Source organism: Fusarium oxysporum, chromosome 14 (genome assembly GCF_000149955.1).
Source record: "Fusarium oxysporum f. sp. lycopersici 4287 chromosome 14, whole genome shotgun sequence".
Lineage (NCBI taxonomy): Eukaryota > Fungi > Ascomycota > Sordariomycetes > Hypocreales > Nectriaceae > Fusarium > Fusarium oxysporum.
Genome location: NC_030999.1, coordinates 805,802 through 818,698, shown reverse-complemented (window position 1 = coordinate 818,698; position 12,897 = coordinate 805,802). Strand labels below are relative to the sequence as shown.

The following is a 12,897-nucleotide window of genomic DNA, read 5'->3' as shown; positions in this document are numbered from 1 at the left end:
TTTACAATAACCTTATCAACTAAACCGAATCTGGGTTGGAGCTCTGCCAGCCAGCCGAATCATCTAACCCCTCTACGTTGTCCTCAATACCTTCCGCTTCAAGTAAATCTACCGCATAACCTTGTGTTATCCCGCTTTTGATCCAACTCTTCATGCATTCGCCTCTTTCAATTGTACGACTACCTAATTGGCACCGGTCCCATGAAATTGTGCGTCTCGCCCCGGAGAAGACGCGCTCCGGCTCGGCAGACATGGCTGGTATCGAGAGGATATCAACAGCCATTCGAGAGAGACGAGGGTATGTCTGTTGTTGTTCTTCTCTGAGCCACCAAGAAAGTGGAGAGCAGTCAATGACAATGGGCGGTTGCGTCGTGAAAGCATCGTACTCGTCCAGCTCACTCATAGATGGACTAACAACGTCAAGCTCCCGAGCGAGTAGGTCATACTCATCAAGGCGCCGTATTTCGTCTCTCAGCTGTGGTGTCGTGGTGGGGAGCGGGAGCTCGTGGTAGTAGTCTTTCCAATGCTTTCGCACGCCGTCAAGAACTGGTTTATGCCAGGACTTTGGCCAGTTCTTCTTTATATGGGCTACACGTCGTGACGGATGAAGTATTATTGCCGCACCGTACGCAGGGCTCTCATCTGTAAGCTGAGTGATCTTCCAGAACGGTTGAAGGAATGCGCGTGTCTCCCCTAGAGCACTCCACTCATCAGGCGTGAGGTAGTCATCTCGCAAATCCTGGCAATACTTCTTCTGGTACCACTCAACATAGCTCTGAAGATTGAGAGTGGTGTCCAGCAGGAGAAACCATGAGTTCCACCGTGTATCGTTGTCGAGCCCTAGCGATCTTCCAGCGCGCTTCTTGAATTCATTCCATCGATAGTCGTTTTCGCGCATGTGAATCGATATGTTGTGCACCTTTCCAAGAGGCCCAAGCCGCCGCCATCCTTGCGCCCTTTGTGGTTTGATCCTTTCAGAAAAATCAGTGCCAAAAGCCGATTCATCGGTGTCTTCGATATGCCCCAAAGCCGCTCGAGCAGCCTCTTTTGAGTCTATGAAAAGGAAAGCCTGAACTGCCAGGTTCACTATATGGCCGTGGCACCGGATTCTACGGGTCTTGGCTTCCCAGTCGACGCCCTTCTCCTGGAGTTAATTGGTGAGTAAGCGGCATAATTTGTCGGTTGATCCATGGTTATCACCAGTGTAGACTGCAATTTTCTTCGCAACATGTCTTTGTGTACACGAAAGGAATTGGAGACAAGCTTCTGTATGGAGCCGTGAGAAAGGCTGATGAGGTCATCTGCCGCAGGATTGACTGCAGAAATGAGCGCATGAAGCTCTGGCCAAGAACTGCAGTTGTAAGAGAGATTACGGACAGTCACGAGCTGAATAAGTGCCTCCAACGCTGCTTTGTGATTGATGGCATGTCTCAGAGTTTCTTCTCGTTTTGCCAGTTGCTTTGCAGCATGCATATCGCCGGCCTTGGCGAAAGCATCCTGAATCAGACGGTCACGCCGTTTTTTAATCGGATGTTCATGGGCTTCCAGCTCAATGCCGTGTATCTTGAGCAGATGATTCCGAAAGGTCGTTGAAACGGTCGTGGAGTAAGTCGGACTTACACAATGCATGCAGTAGTAAATCTTCTCATTTTTGCGACCGCAACGAGATGGCTCCGAATTGAGGGGCTCACGGGCGTGAGCCCAAGTATTTGCGGTCGTTTTACGCTTTCGAGCCATGCGCTCTTGGACATCGCCGCTTGAGAATCGAGGGTTCGTGCTGAAGATTGAGGGAGAGCACAATTCGCTTGTGGACACTGGAATCCCCGCAGGGTCAGTGGAAGTGGACGTCATCAGCGAGGACATACGCAGCGTCCCTACACAGTGGTGTTGGAATTAAAGAAAGAGTGGAGAGTTGGAAAATCGCCCCTGAACGGGATTACTACAGGGATCAAAATTTTTCCGCCGTATTGCCATACTTATGGAATACGACATCCCCGTATGGAATATGGATTAACGCGTATGGATTATTCCATATGGATTAATTAATCCATACGCGTATGGATAGAAGGCCTGGCGGAACGGGTCTCCACGCTGTCCGTATCCCATCGATGACCCATAAAACTTCCAAGGTTCTGAGTGTACCCAATTCTCCTCGTGGCTCCTTTTAGGTCCAACAAGAGCCATCAAGCAGTCAATGACCTCTTTACAGACTCGGTTCCTTTCTTTTAATCTAGCCTGGCATAATTGGTCATTGTGGCTGATTAGCCGCGTCCATAGTTGTATGAGACTGGCAGAATACCTTTGGAACTCCATGGCGTCGATTGGTTTTGATATCGCGGTCAGGGGGGTGCAAGGGTTCTGGTGTTGATAACACGCGGTTGAGGCCCGTGACATAGGAGCGGTGCATTCAGGCGGCGAGAAATAAGGAGCTCAAAACTGTATTCGGAAAAAGGTTGCTCTTTGATGCTCAATTCCTGGTCTACGGTCAACAGCAACATCTTTGGTTGCATCACTATTGAAAGTAACCATGATGTAGTAGCCAATGATGCGGCTGAACTGTTCATCAAATAAGCCCGCGAGGTCCTCAATCATGCCCCATAATCGCTTGACTCGGTGATAGAGTTCAAGGAAGTAGAGGCCGTACCAGAATGAGGTTTTCGGGCGTTTGAAAAGACGATTGAACACAGAATTCGACCAGCTGTCGTCCGGGAGTAGATACTTCCGCGTTCCCATCCATAAGGGGACGTCTTCTGGCTTATCGTCTACTTCAGATTTGGCGCGAGTTCGGACGTAAGTAGTCCAAGCTTCATCGTAAATCTCCCATATTGTCTGTGCTGTAACGAAGCAGCCTGTCTGTCGGGCCGACTCCTCTTCGCTTTGTTCCAATCGTTCAAGGCGGGGTAGAACACGTTGCCCGGACCCCTTACGCATATCCTCCCATTTCAGCTTCAGCTTGGAAAGCATATGCTGGTGATAAGCTCGAGCAACTTCTTCAGTAGCTAGACGAAGGACTCTTTCTACCAACTCTTCTGCTGTGTGACGACGCCCATGTTCGAATTCGGAACGGGCGTGCTGAAGTAACTGTCGGAGGCATACTTCGATCGCGACTTTGGACACAGTAAAACGCTGGATACTCATTTGAGATACGAGGCCGCGCTGGAAAGGATTTCGAGGGATATAAAGCTGGACGAGAACCTCTAAGGCAATATGTCCGCCATACCAATCGAGACTCGAGGGAGGAATCCACAGCATTCCAGCGTCCTCGATAGCCATGTCAAGTCCAAGGCCCCGTCGCTCTAGCAAAAGTCGGATATTGGGTTTTCGACGAGTCTGAACCGTCCACTGCGGCAGCCAAATCCAATTGTCATATGAGAAACGTTCTTTACTTGCGAGTGCATAAGTGAGAAGTTGACAGAAGAGCTGAGCAGTATAGAAAGCGAGAATCAAGGCAGGGGGCGAGATAGTAGTACGAAGAGACGCCTTCTGGAACAAGTGATCGAGAGGGAGGATAAATCTTGCAGTCTGGGTGAACACAAAATCATTCATGTCTCTAGTGGAGACTACCCAGAATGGATCGTGTCCTCCATCGGTCGACGCATCTAACACCTTGAAAGACCGATTGCCAACATGGGGGCTTCTATTCGGCTCGAAATAGCCTCGATGCCACATTCTGAGAATCACATCGAGTCGAAAAGTCATTTCCTTCCGAATACCGTAATTTGCAAGGGCTGTCGTATTCGAAGTAGCTCTCAAGTGCCGTTTGTTAGCCTCCCAGGCTTTTAGAAGAGCACCGCGACGAATTTGCGTAGTATTCGAGGCTTGCCGCCGGCCTCGATTGTTCGCGGAAAGATCGCTCAACATACCCTCACTCAAAGCGAGGAGTGGAAGAAAACCTGACCCGAATATTTCATAATCACTGAACATGACAGAAAACAGCTCTTTATGGCAACTATAGGCCTTGGCGCGAATGACCCCTGGCCTGCGCTCGTGGTGATGGCCTGGGTTGGTGGCTCGAGTACGCTTCGCCTTAACTTGATAGTCCCCGATATCACGCAGTAAGAACTTCTGGAACTTTACAGCATTCGAACGAGACTCGGGTGCGATTCTGGAGATTTGCTCGTGCAGATAAGAATGGCATTGACTCTTCCATAGAACAGTGAAAGGTCCCCGCCTGGCAGTACTATGGGGTGGATCACTCGCAACATAATCGCGGGCTCCAATATCGATCCAACAGGAGTGAATGTCCAGGTGTGCAGGATCAAGAGCCTGAAGGACTGAGCTCTCGAAATCGTCTAAGGATGCGTTGAGTGTTTCTTTCCCGAAAGTATTCTTCAAGTCGTGAGACTGAAAAAGTAACTGAGGACCCTTGAAGTATGGCACAGTTTCTCCGCTCTTGGTCGTGAGCTGGAATTCATCTGCTTTGCTGACTACCAGAGTCCAGAAAAGAGGAAGGTCTTCCGCCGGGATCGTATATTGCAGATGGACTGCCCTGTTGACATCATCAGGCCTCCATCGATCATTTCCTGGCTTTTCTTGGAACGAACGAGACTTCGCATAAGCTATGTCGTACGTTCGTGGTATTTCCTGGCGGCAAGGATCGGATATGGCCTCACAAGCTGCCGGGATGATGATGTGATCATAAAGATCTTTTCAGTGTGGCTAACAGACAGACCGTCTGACAGACCGACTGAGTGCGTCTGCCAGACCGCAGACCGACAGACCGGCCATTCTCGCCAGACCGACAGACCGGACAGACCGGTCGGTCTGGGTGGTCTGGGTCGGTCTAGGTTGGCCTAAAAGGCCTACTGTTTCAGTGCCGCTATTGGCCCACTGCGCTCTTGGGAATAAGGTTAAGGCTAAGGTGAAGGTCTGTTTACTCAACCTGGCGCGTCCGCACTTGCCAGAAAACTGTTGCAAATATTCGCGTCGTGCTCCGTACATGTGCTTCCATACCCACATCATGATACCCTCTAGCAGGACTTCGAGCCCGGTGCCATCTATACCGCAGTCTCTTGCGTCTTATCTACCTCCAACCTCGACCGATACTACCCCCGAGGCCACGGTAGACGATGCTCCCCAGTGCGAATTCGATATCGATTGGGAGAACATATGGCACTGCGGAAAAAGACTTGTGGGCGTCAAAAAGAGGCCTCGTCACAGACGGGTCGTCGGCACAAAGATGAAAGAATCATGGATATATCGACATGGCGCAAATTTAGAGCACAAAGGCGTACGTTACTGGCTTTGCAGACTCTGCCACGAAAAGAGGAGCTATTCGACGGCTCTGTATGCCTCGTCTGGGACAGCTCACGCCGCGAGGCACCTGCTCCGTCAGCACCAAATCGTTGAATTTGGTGACAGTAGTCCCGGCTTGACAACTCCGTTTACCTTGGCGGCCGCGTCCGCGTCCTCTTCTATGCGTCCTTTGTCGCGCCAGGCCAGTCTAGGCTTTCAGCTCGGCTCTCACTTCGATGAAAGGTCATGGAAAGCTCGTTTTGTGGACTGGATCATCCTCGAAGATGTCACCTTCCGGCAAGCATCCAGCGAACGGCTTCGGTGGCTGATAGCGAACGGTGGGGAGCTTGCAAGTCAGCTGCTTCCTGAGCATCACACAACGGTCTGTTCGTGGATCCGCCTAACCTTTGAATCCCGACGACAGATCATCTTCAATCCCGTCAAGGACGCGAAGAGCTCCGCTCACCTAAGCTTTGATCTCTGGACTGCTTCCAACGGGTTTCACTACATCGGCATCGTCGGCCATTTTGTTGACAGTGAAGGCGAAAAACGTGATGTCCTTCTTGGACTGCCACGCCTAGTTGGTCCACACTCTGGTGAGAATATGGCCTCGTATGTCAAGGAGGTAATCAATCAATACGAAATGGGCTCCAAGCTTGGATACTTCATGCTTGATAGCGCCGAAAGTAACGATACTTGCCTAGAGACGCTTGCTATGTGGTTCCCGATGGACGTCAGCCGGCGCCGCTTACGTTGCATTGGCCACATTATCAACCTGGTTGTCCGGGCTGTCATCTTCGGCTCAAACGTTAGCAAATTCGAGGCGGAGCTTCGTGGGGCTACAGATGAATTCAGTTTCGAGATTTGGGCCAAGAAGGGGGCCGTTGGCAGACTCCACAACCTTGCAACCTATATCCGCCGGACGGACCAGCGACGACAGGCGCTTCGGCGTTTACAGACCGAGCTCGCAGGGGACGATGCCATATTTACATTGGAGATCGTTGTTGATGGCAAGACACGCTGGAACTCCATTTACGTTATGATCAAACGCGGTATGCGTATATATATGTCTGTCACTCACCTCTGTTGAACATTTGCTGACCCGGGATCGGCTTATCCTAGCACTCGAACTACGCAGCGCCATCGAGCTCTATCAATCTCGTTGGCAAAAACCCAAAAATGATCCCGTCCACCGTGACCTAACGAAGGATTTCCTCAGCGCTGTAGACTGGGCTGAACTAGAGCGCTTCCACGACTTCCTAAAGCCGTTTTACATCCTTACGAAGACTATGGAGGGCAACGCCAGTAAACCAGGCGCAGAGGGCGGGCATGGTGCCGTGTGGGAGACTCTCAAGACAATGGACTATCTGTTTGTCAAATTCAAGCAGGCCGCGGAGGAAACTCAGTTCGAGGAGCCCTCCCATTTTAAGTCGGGAATTGACTGCGGATGGGCGAAGCTTGAAGATTATTACATTAAAACGGACCGTACACCTATCTACCGAGCAGCGCTAGCGCTTTCACCCATCTTATGGGTATGACTACTTTGAGCGGCACTGGAAAAACGCGATGGATAGGCCGCAATGGTATAGCGACATGCAGTCCGCTGTGGGTAGCCTGTTCGATGAATACGTTCGACAGGCTGAAGTTGAAACTCAAGCTCAAGCTGGGCTTTTGGAAGATGAAGCCGATGAGATCGAAGCTGACGTTAACGACTACAGCTCATTTGGGAAGAGGTCAATCCGCTCATTGCATACACAACGAAAGAAGGTCAAGGCAGTTAGCGACCTTGACTTATTCCAGACACGGCCAATTTACCCCCAAGATCTCGAAGTTGCAAACCCTCTTGAATGGTGGAACCGACATCAATTGGAATATCCAGTCTTGTATCGAATGGCGCTAGATCTTGTTCTCAATTCCTGGCATGAGTGCTGATTGTGAGAGGGTGTTTAGCCAGACAAAGAAGATGATCACCGACGAGCGCAATCGGCTAGCACCTGAGGTAGTCGAGGCAGATCAACTCCAAAAGCACTGGCTAATGAGAGGGCTGGTAGTGTAGTAATTAATGCTTGCGTACGAAGAGGAAAAGAGTTTCAGTGTGTATGGTGCCATTTAATGAACCCTTTTCAGCAGCACGGTAAAAACCTTCGGGATCACTGGATCAGACTGTCAGACCTAGACCGACAGACCGAGAGCCTCGACAAACCCAGACCGACAGACCGAAGGGGCCGGTCTGGGTCGGTCGGTCTGTTAGCCACACTGGGTTATCTTGCATATATGGCCACTGCTGAGCCTCATTCGTACTTCAATATTCTTGCTGCGCTGTTTATTTAGTCTAACTCTCCTTGTGGACCCTTTGTGCCGTTCGGAGAATTTTATGATTTGATAAAAAAAACCTTTCCTCAACCTAAAATTAGCAGGAAAGCAGGATCCTTTAACCTCTCTTTTCAAAGTAACTTAGCATATTAATAATTGTGATTAGATTAAGACTATGATGAGCCTATGAGGTACCCAAGGTGTTCTAGCTAATAGAATGAAACGATAAATGTTAAGAGCAATCTTCTCAAGTCACTTTCCGAATTCACAATACAGATGAGCACTACTGTGTGCTACTTCGAGAAGGTGCGTCCTATGACATATGGCTTGTCATCCTTGAAAATCAAATGAGGCTTCCTTTCTGCCAAGTCAAGAATCATCTCAGCAAAATAGCTATTCGCCCAAGCAAACCATGGTCGCGTAAAGTCTTTAGGATGGTAAATGTTCACGCTCTCGTGAATCAATCCAAGGCCAGAAGTGTTCTCCAGAATCATGTTAAGTCGTTCAGTGATCTCGCTATCATCATCTGTCCCATAGATACCTGAGATCTGTGACATAGGCCATGGGTAAGTCGCGTTGACGTGCGGTCCACCGATTCCACTGAATGTCTTTCCAACAGCGTAATATGGGTTTGCTCGGGAGAACATAGCAGACTTGGTCTTTTTATATGTCGGATCATCGCGCTTGAGGAAACCTAGGTACGGAAGTGATACAAGGCTGGGGACGTTTGCATCATCCATAATGTGCTGGCCACCGTATCCATTAGTCTCATAAGCGAAAATGCCATTCGAAGTGAGAGTGTGCTTCCAGACAGCTTGGCGAATGATTTTGGCATGTCCCCGCAGCTTTCCAGAAGTGCTCTTGTGATCTCCAATTTTATCCAGTACGTTCGCAACGTGATCGAGCTCAACTGACATCATGGCATTGTCGGAGGTAATGTAGTTGAAGATGCACAAATCATCTGAAGGACGATGACTACTGGCAACCAGCCCATTGGCTAGCTTCGGTTCACCGCTGCCGCTGTTGGGTACCCCTGGTGAGAGTGAGCCTGATAGTCCTGTCCAGCTGTAGTAGCTGACGTAGGACCAGTCCTTAGCCCAGGTGCCTTGGGATTGCTCATTGATGACCCTCAGGACTTGCTTCATAGCTGCTTTGACTGTTGAACATCAGTATCAGTGTATGAAAGAAACGCGTAAGGTAGCTCACAGTTGTCGTTGATGAATGAAGAATCTTTGGTATTGGCGTAGTACGATCGCACGATCTTGAGGAAACCGGCAAGAGAATCGAGTTCATACTGAATGAAATTAGAGAGATGCTTGATGGGAAGAGAACATGCCATACCTTGCACTCGAAGACTTTCTGGTTGTCGACTGGCCTGAATCACGGTAAGGTTTGCTTCGTTCCTTAAATTATTCGACGTAGACCATTGAACTTACGGATTCACCGCAACATTTGTAGCGTAGTCCTAAAATTATATCAGTATATGAATGTTTTCAGGTCGAGGTATTCCATACATTGGTCGAAGGACTCAACCCACTCTCTGGTGGTGGTTGGAAAGCGCCTAACATATCTTATCAGCACCCAACTATTGCACCCTTTCAACCGAAAAGACATACCACAATAAGGGTACTCGGCGATGTACCTGGCCTCGGTGTTGATGATAGCCTTAACAAGCGCCTTGAGATTCTTGTCCTTGGAGAGCAGCTTGTACAAGTGAGCAAACTGGTTGCCTGTGTCGCGTAGCCATTGAGCACTTCAGATCGATGTTAGTTGGAATTTACCAAGACAGAACTAATGCATACGTAATATCCTTGAGTGTTTGATCAGTTGATGTTCTGCATATCTGACCGAAAGAGACTTACACCAGTGACAATGAATGCCAAATTCTTCTTCGCGTCAAAATATCTGACTGTGGTGTCCAGTGTCGATGGAAACGTGTTCTCGAAAAGACGTCCCAGATCAGGATTTTTGACGCGCCTCTTGATGTCACTTATGACTTTCTACAATCAGCTTAGTTCTGGGGCCTCTCAGCTCGAGATGTAGTCAGAATTCTAACCTCAACCGCGGGGCTCTTGAAGGTCCTGCATTCTTCGCTTGGCCTCATAAACGGCAGCTTCAGTTTGCCAGAAGACAATGGCTTGTGCGGCTTCTGCGAATAGTTGACATAATCAGGACATGAATCCGGCGTGCGATGCTGCGGTTTATAATCCTTCCAGGCCGCTGCATCAGCGCCTTGTAGAAGAGTTATCACACCAATCGCGATGTTGAGGAATCTCATTTTTGCGCGAGTTTGATGGACCAAAATTTCAAAGAAACTTCTTATTTTTATTCACGATATAGGGGAAGTTAAAGTTTGTGTTCAATTTCCGATGACGCCGGAAGTTTATGCAGATCTTGGTCGAGATTGGCTTACCATGCGGGGCAAGTCGCATTGGTAAAACTACCGACCCTGATCTCATGTAACGTTGTGATGTTGCCGGGCCTTTTGTACACTTTGCTTGATCTTAATCAAGCATAATCTGTGATGGTCGGAGGGGTCAGGGTTGACTTGTTCGTTCGAAAGAACAAACACATTCCAACGCAACATCTCCCAACCGTGGCAGTATATAAGCTAAAAAAAGGGCACCATACTATAGCAAAAACTTCCATAACTTGATTTAGTTGAAGAAATTACTTTTCTTTTATTTCTTTTTGTCAATATCCTCAGAATTCCACTATAAATCCACTTATAAATCCACTTATAAATTCACGTGTGTACATCCATTCCACTCCGGTCGAATATGCGTTACATCCACTATGTAATTGCCAAAAAAAAAAAAAATTCGTATATCCACTCTATTTAGTCCAAAGTGGAGTGGGATGTAGTGGTTCCGGCCCTTGCCAAATAAGGAGCAGGTTATATGTATTTATATTAATTAGTTCGTAACTGGTAATTTGTAATAAAAAGAAGCTTTTAAAATAGTAAGTCACATGAAGGAAATTTAATACAAGAAGGTAAGATTAGCAGATAAAATAGGAATACGAAGATTAAACTTTATAGCAATGTAGTTTACACTGGGATGCAATAAGTTTGAATACCTTTTGAAGTACTGATACCCCCGTCTAGCCTATTTGGAGTTCAGCCTGCTTCTAATCTGAGGAAGAAGCTCGATCTAGCCAATCAGTATATGCTTATTAGCCGTGCAACAACTGATATGCAGGTGGTAGCTGTCTCAAAGAGGCTAGCGGCAAAAGAAGATACACGCCCGGTATTCAAACTTATTGCATCCCACTGTATGTTAGACTGGAAGGAACAAGGTGAGAATTGTATGGGCTTGGCGAGAGCAAGGCAATAACTAGCGTAGTGTATGTACCTTTAGCTTCAGAGCCCATTGGGCGTTGGCCTACCGGGCGTAATAGACTTGTATTGTATTGACCCCCCATACCAGACCATACCAGACCATTCCGATCACTGCTTCTCCGAGCATTAACCCATCAATTGCCGACACTAGAGCTCTCAACAACCATGTCTGATTTGTAATGGGTTTGTTAAACCATATTTCTCTATGGAACTTTGAAAAAGTATAAAAGGGACTAGCTAATCTACTGTACAGTGGGATGCAATAAGTTTGAATCCAAGCTGAAGTACTAGCTGTAGTAATCTAGCTCCAGCTTATAAAGCTTTAGCTTGATAAAGTAAGTGCTAAGCTGTATCAGGCAAAAGGCTATCCTGATTGGGGTATTGCTACGTGGGGAACTGGCCTCACCTCGGTTAGTCAGCGAACGTCTACTTGAGTTTGGATTCAAACTTATTGCCCCCCACTGTACCAGAAACGTTAGTAAACTTAAACCGTGTATTGCTTGTGTTATCTCCCTAACTGCCGCGTTGAGGGATTTGTTATTTATGCCCCTCCTAATTGGGCCTAGTCTTCGCAGACATTTACCAATAGCTCATGTGACCTTCGCTGAGATCACATCTTGAGGCCGTCACATTTGACATATGTGGTCTATAAAAAGCCCCAGCAGCCGCGAGCCCTTCGATTATATCGCTAATTCTACAAACCGCACTAAAATCTACAAGTAGAAAACTTCGAAGTATAACATTTATTCATTCTAAAATATTCCGGCTTCGGGTCTCGTTTACATTATGATGTTCTCCAAAGCCATCCCAATCTCACTCCTTATCAGCACCAGCCACGCCATCAATATATGTTGCTCCTCCTTTGCTGGCCACACCTGCACGAAAGATCAATACAATAACCACCGCCAGAATGTTATCTTGAACCAGATCATCGACAAAGACGGGGTGAATTGCGTACGAAAGGGCGCTGGGCCGGGGCGATGGACCAGGAAAGGTGACTGGTCAGAGTGGTATGACTGTCAGCAGTGGAACGGGCCTGAGCAGCATCAGATCGAGGTTGGAGAGTGTACTCTGTTTTGTGTCACACCGAGTGGCATTCTCAATAGACCCTGCATCTGAGAACATCTTGGTTTTACTGGAACCTCAAAGAGTCATCTGGGGGCAGTCTTAGGCGGACTAGGGTTAGCACCAAAATTTGCGTGGTGGTTTGGTCTGGTCTGGCGGGGAAATCCCCCACGACAAGTTGGGACTGTGACGCTTTTCTTCCTTTAGATTTATCACTTTAAAATTCTACATACAATCAACCAAAAAGGCTCTCAGTCAAAGAAAAATATTGGCTTATAGAGAGAAAACCCAGCTTTATTTCTATAACGTACATGATAAACTTCTTACATCATCTTTATTTAATCAATTAATTCTCAACCACGAAATATGTCAGACCCTAATATTAAGGGTAAAATCCTTCTTGCCCTTCAGGCCCTTCAAAACGACCCAAAATTAAAGCTCGGACACGCTGCAGAGATCTATAAAGTTGGCCGTATGATCCTATGGCGCCGGCAGAAGGGCATTCAATCTCGAAGCGATTGGGTCCCAAAGTCACGCAAACTGTCTGATCTAGAGGAAAAGATCATAGTTCAGTTCATTTTAGACCTAGATTCGCGAGGATTTCCCCCGCGACTGTGTGGCGTTGAAGAAATGGCCAACCGATTGCTCGCCGACCGTAAGGCGTCACCTGTCGGCAAGCGCTGGGCTTCCAACTTCCTGAGGCAGCACAAAGAGCTCAAGACGCGTTTCATTCGTAAATATGATTACAGGAGAGCCAAATGCGAAGATACGACTGCTATTCGCAACTGGTTTAGGCTTGTGGAGAACACAATCGCCAAGTACGGCATCCGATCAGATGAAATCTACAACTTTGATGAGACTGGCTTTCTCATGGGTATGATTGCCAGCGGAATGGTCATCACGGGTACAGACAGGCGTGGAAGGCCGGAATCAGTGCAGCCTGG

The 12,897-nt window shown here is 47.9% G+C and overlaps 3 protein-coding genes across 3 annotated transcripts; 1 reads left to right on the top strand and 2 right to left on the bottom strand.

Annotated features, from left to right (window-relative positions):
- Positions 1 to 2,430: 2,430 nt before the first annotated feature.
- Positions 2,431 to 4,728, bottom strand: FOXG_21536 (uncharacterized protein; the record flags this gene model as incomplete). The annotated part of the gene is made up of 2 exons (XM_018401881.1): positions 2,431 to 4,646; positions 4,689 to 4,728. 2 exons carry the CDS (start codon positions 4,726 to 4,728, stop codon positions 2,431 to 2,433), a joined length of 2,256 nt encoding a protein of 751 aa, XP_018253979.1.
- A 2,073-nt stretch (positions 4,729 to 6,801) lies between these two features.
- On the top strand, positions 6,802 to 7,167 carry FOXG_21535 (uncharacterized protein; the record flags this gene model as incomplete). Its single annotated transcript, XM_018401880.1, has 1 exon — positions 6,802 to 7,167. The coding sequence occupies one exon, from the start codon at positions 6,802 to 6,804 to the stop codon at positions 7,165 to 7,167; it is 366 nt and encodes a 121-aa protein (XP_018253978.1).
- A 561-nt stretch (positions 7,168 to 7,728) lies between these two features.
- Positions 7,729 to 9,890, bottom strand: FOXG_14254 (uncharacterized protein). Its single transcript, XM_018394331.1, has 9 exons — positions 9,605 to 9,890; positions 9,411 to 9,548; positions 9,351 to 9,358; positions 9,165 to 9,301; positions 9,063 to 9,109; positions 8,985 to 9,013; positions 8,890 to 8,923; positions 8,755 to 8,842; positions 7,729 to 8,704 (listed from the first exon to the last, which is right to left on the bottom strand). Exons 1-9 carry the CDS (start codon positions 9,824 to 9,826, stop codon positions 7,842 to 7,844), a joined length of 1,566 nt encoding a protein of 521 aa, XP_018253977.1. The 5' UTR covers positions 9,827 to 9,890; the 3' UTR covers positions 7,729 to 7,841.
- Positions 9,891 to 12,897: the final 3,007 nt, after the last annotated feature.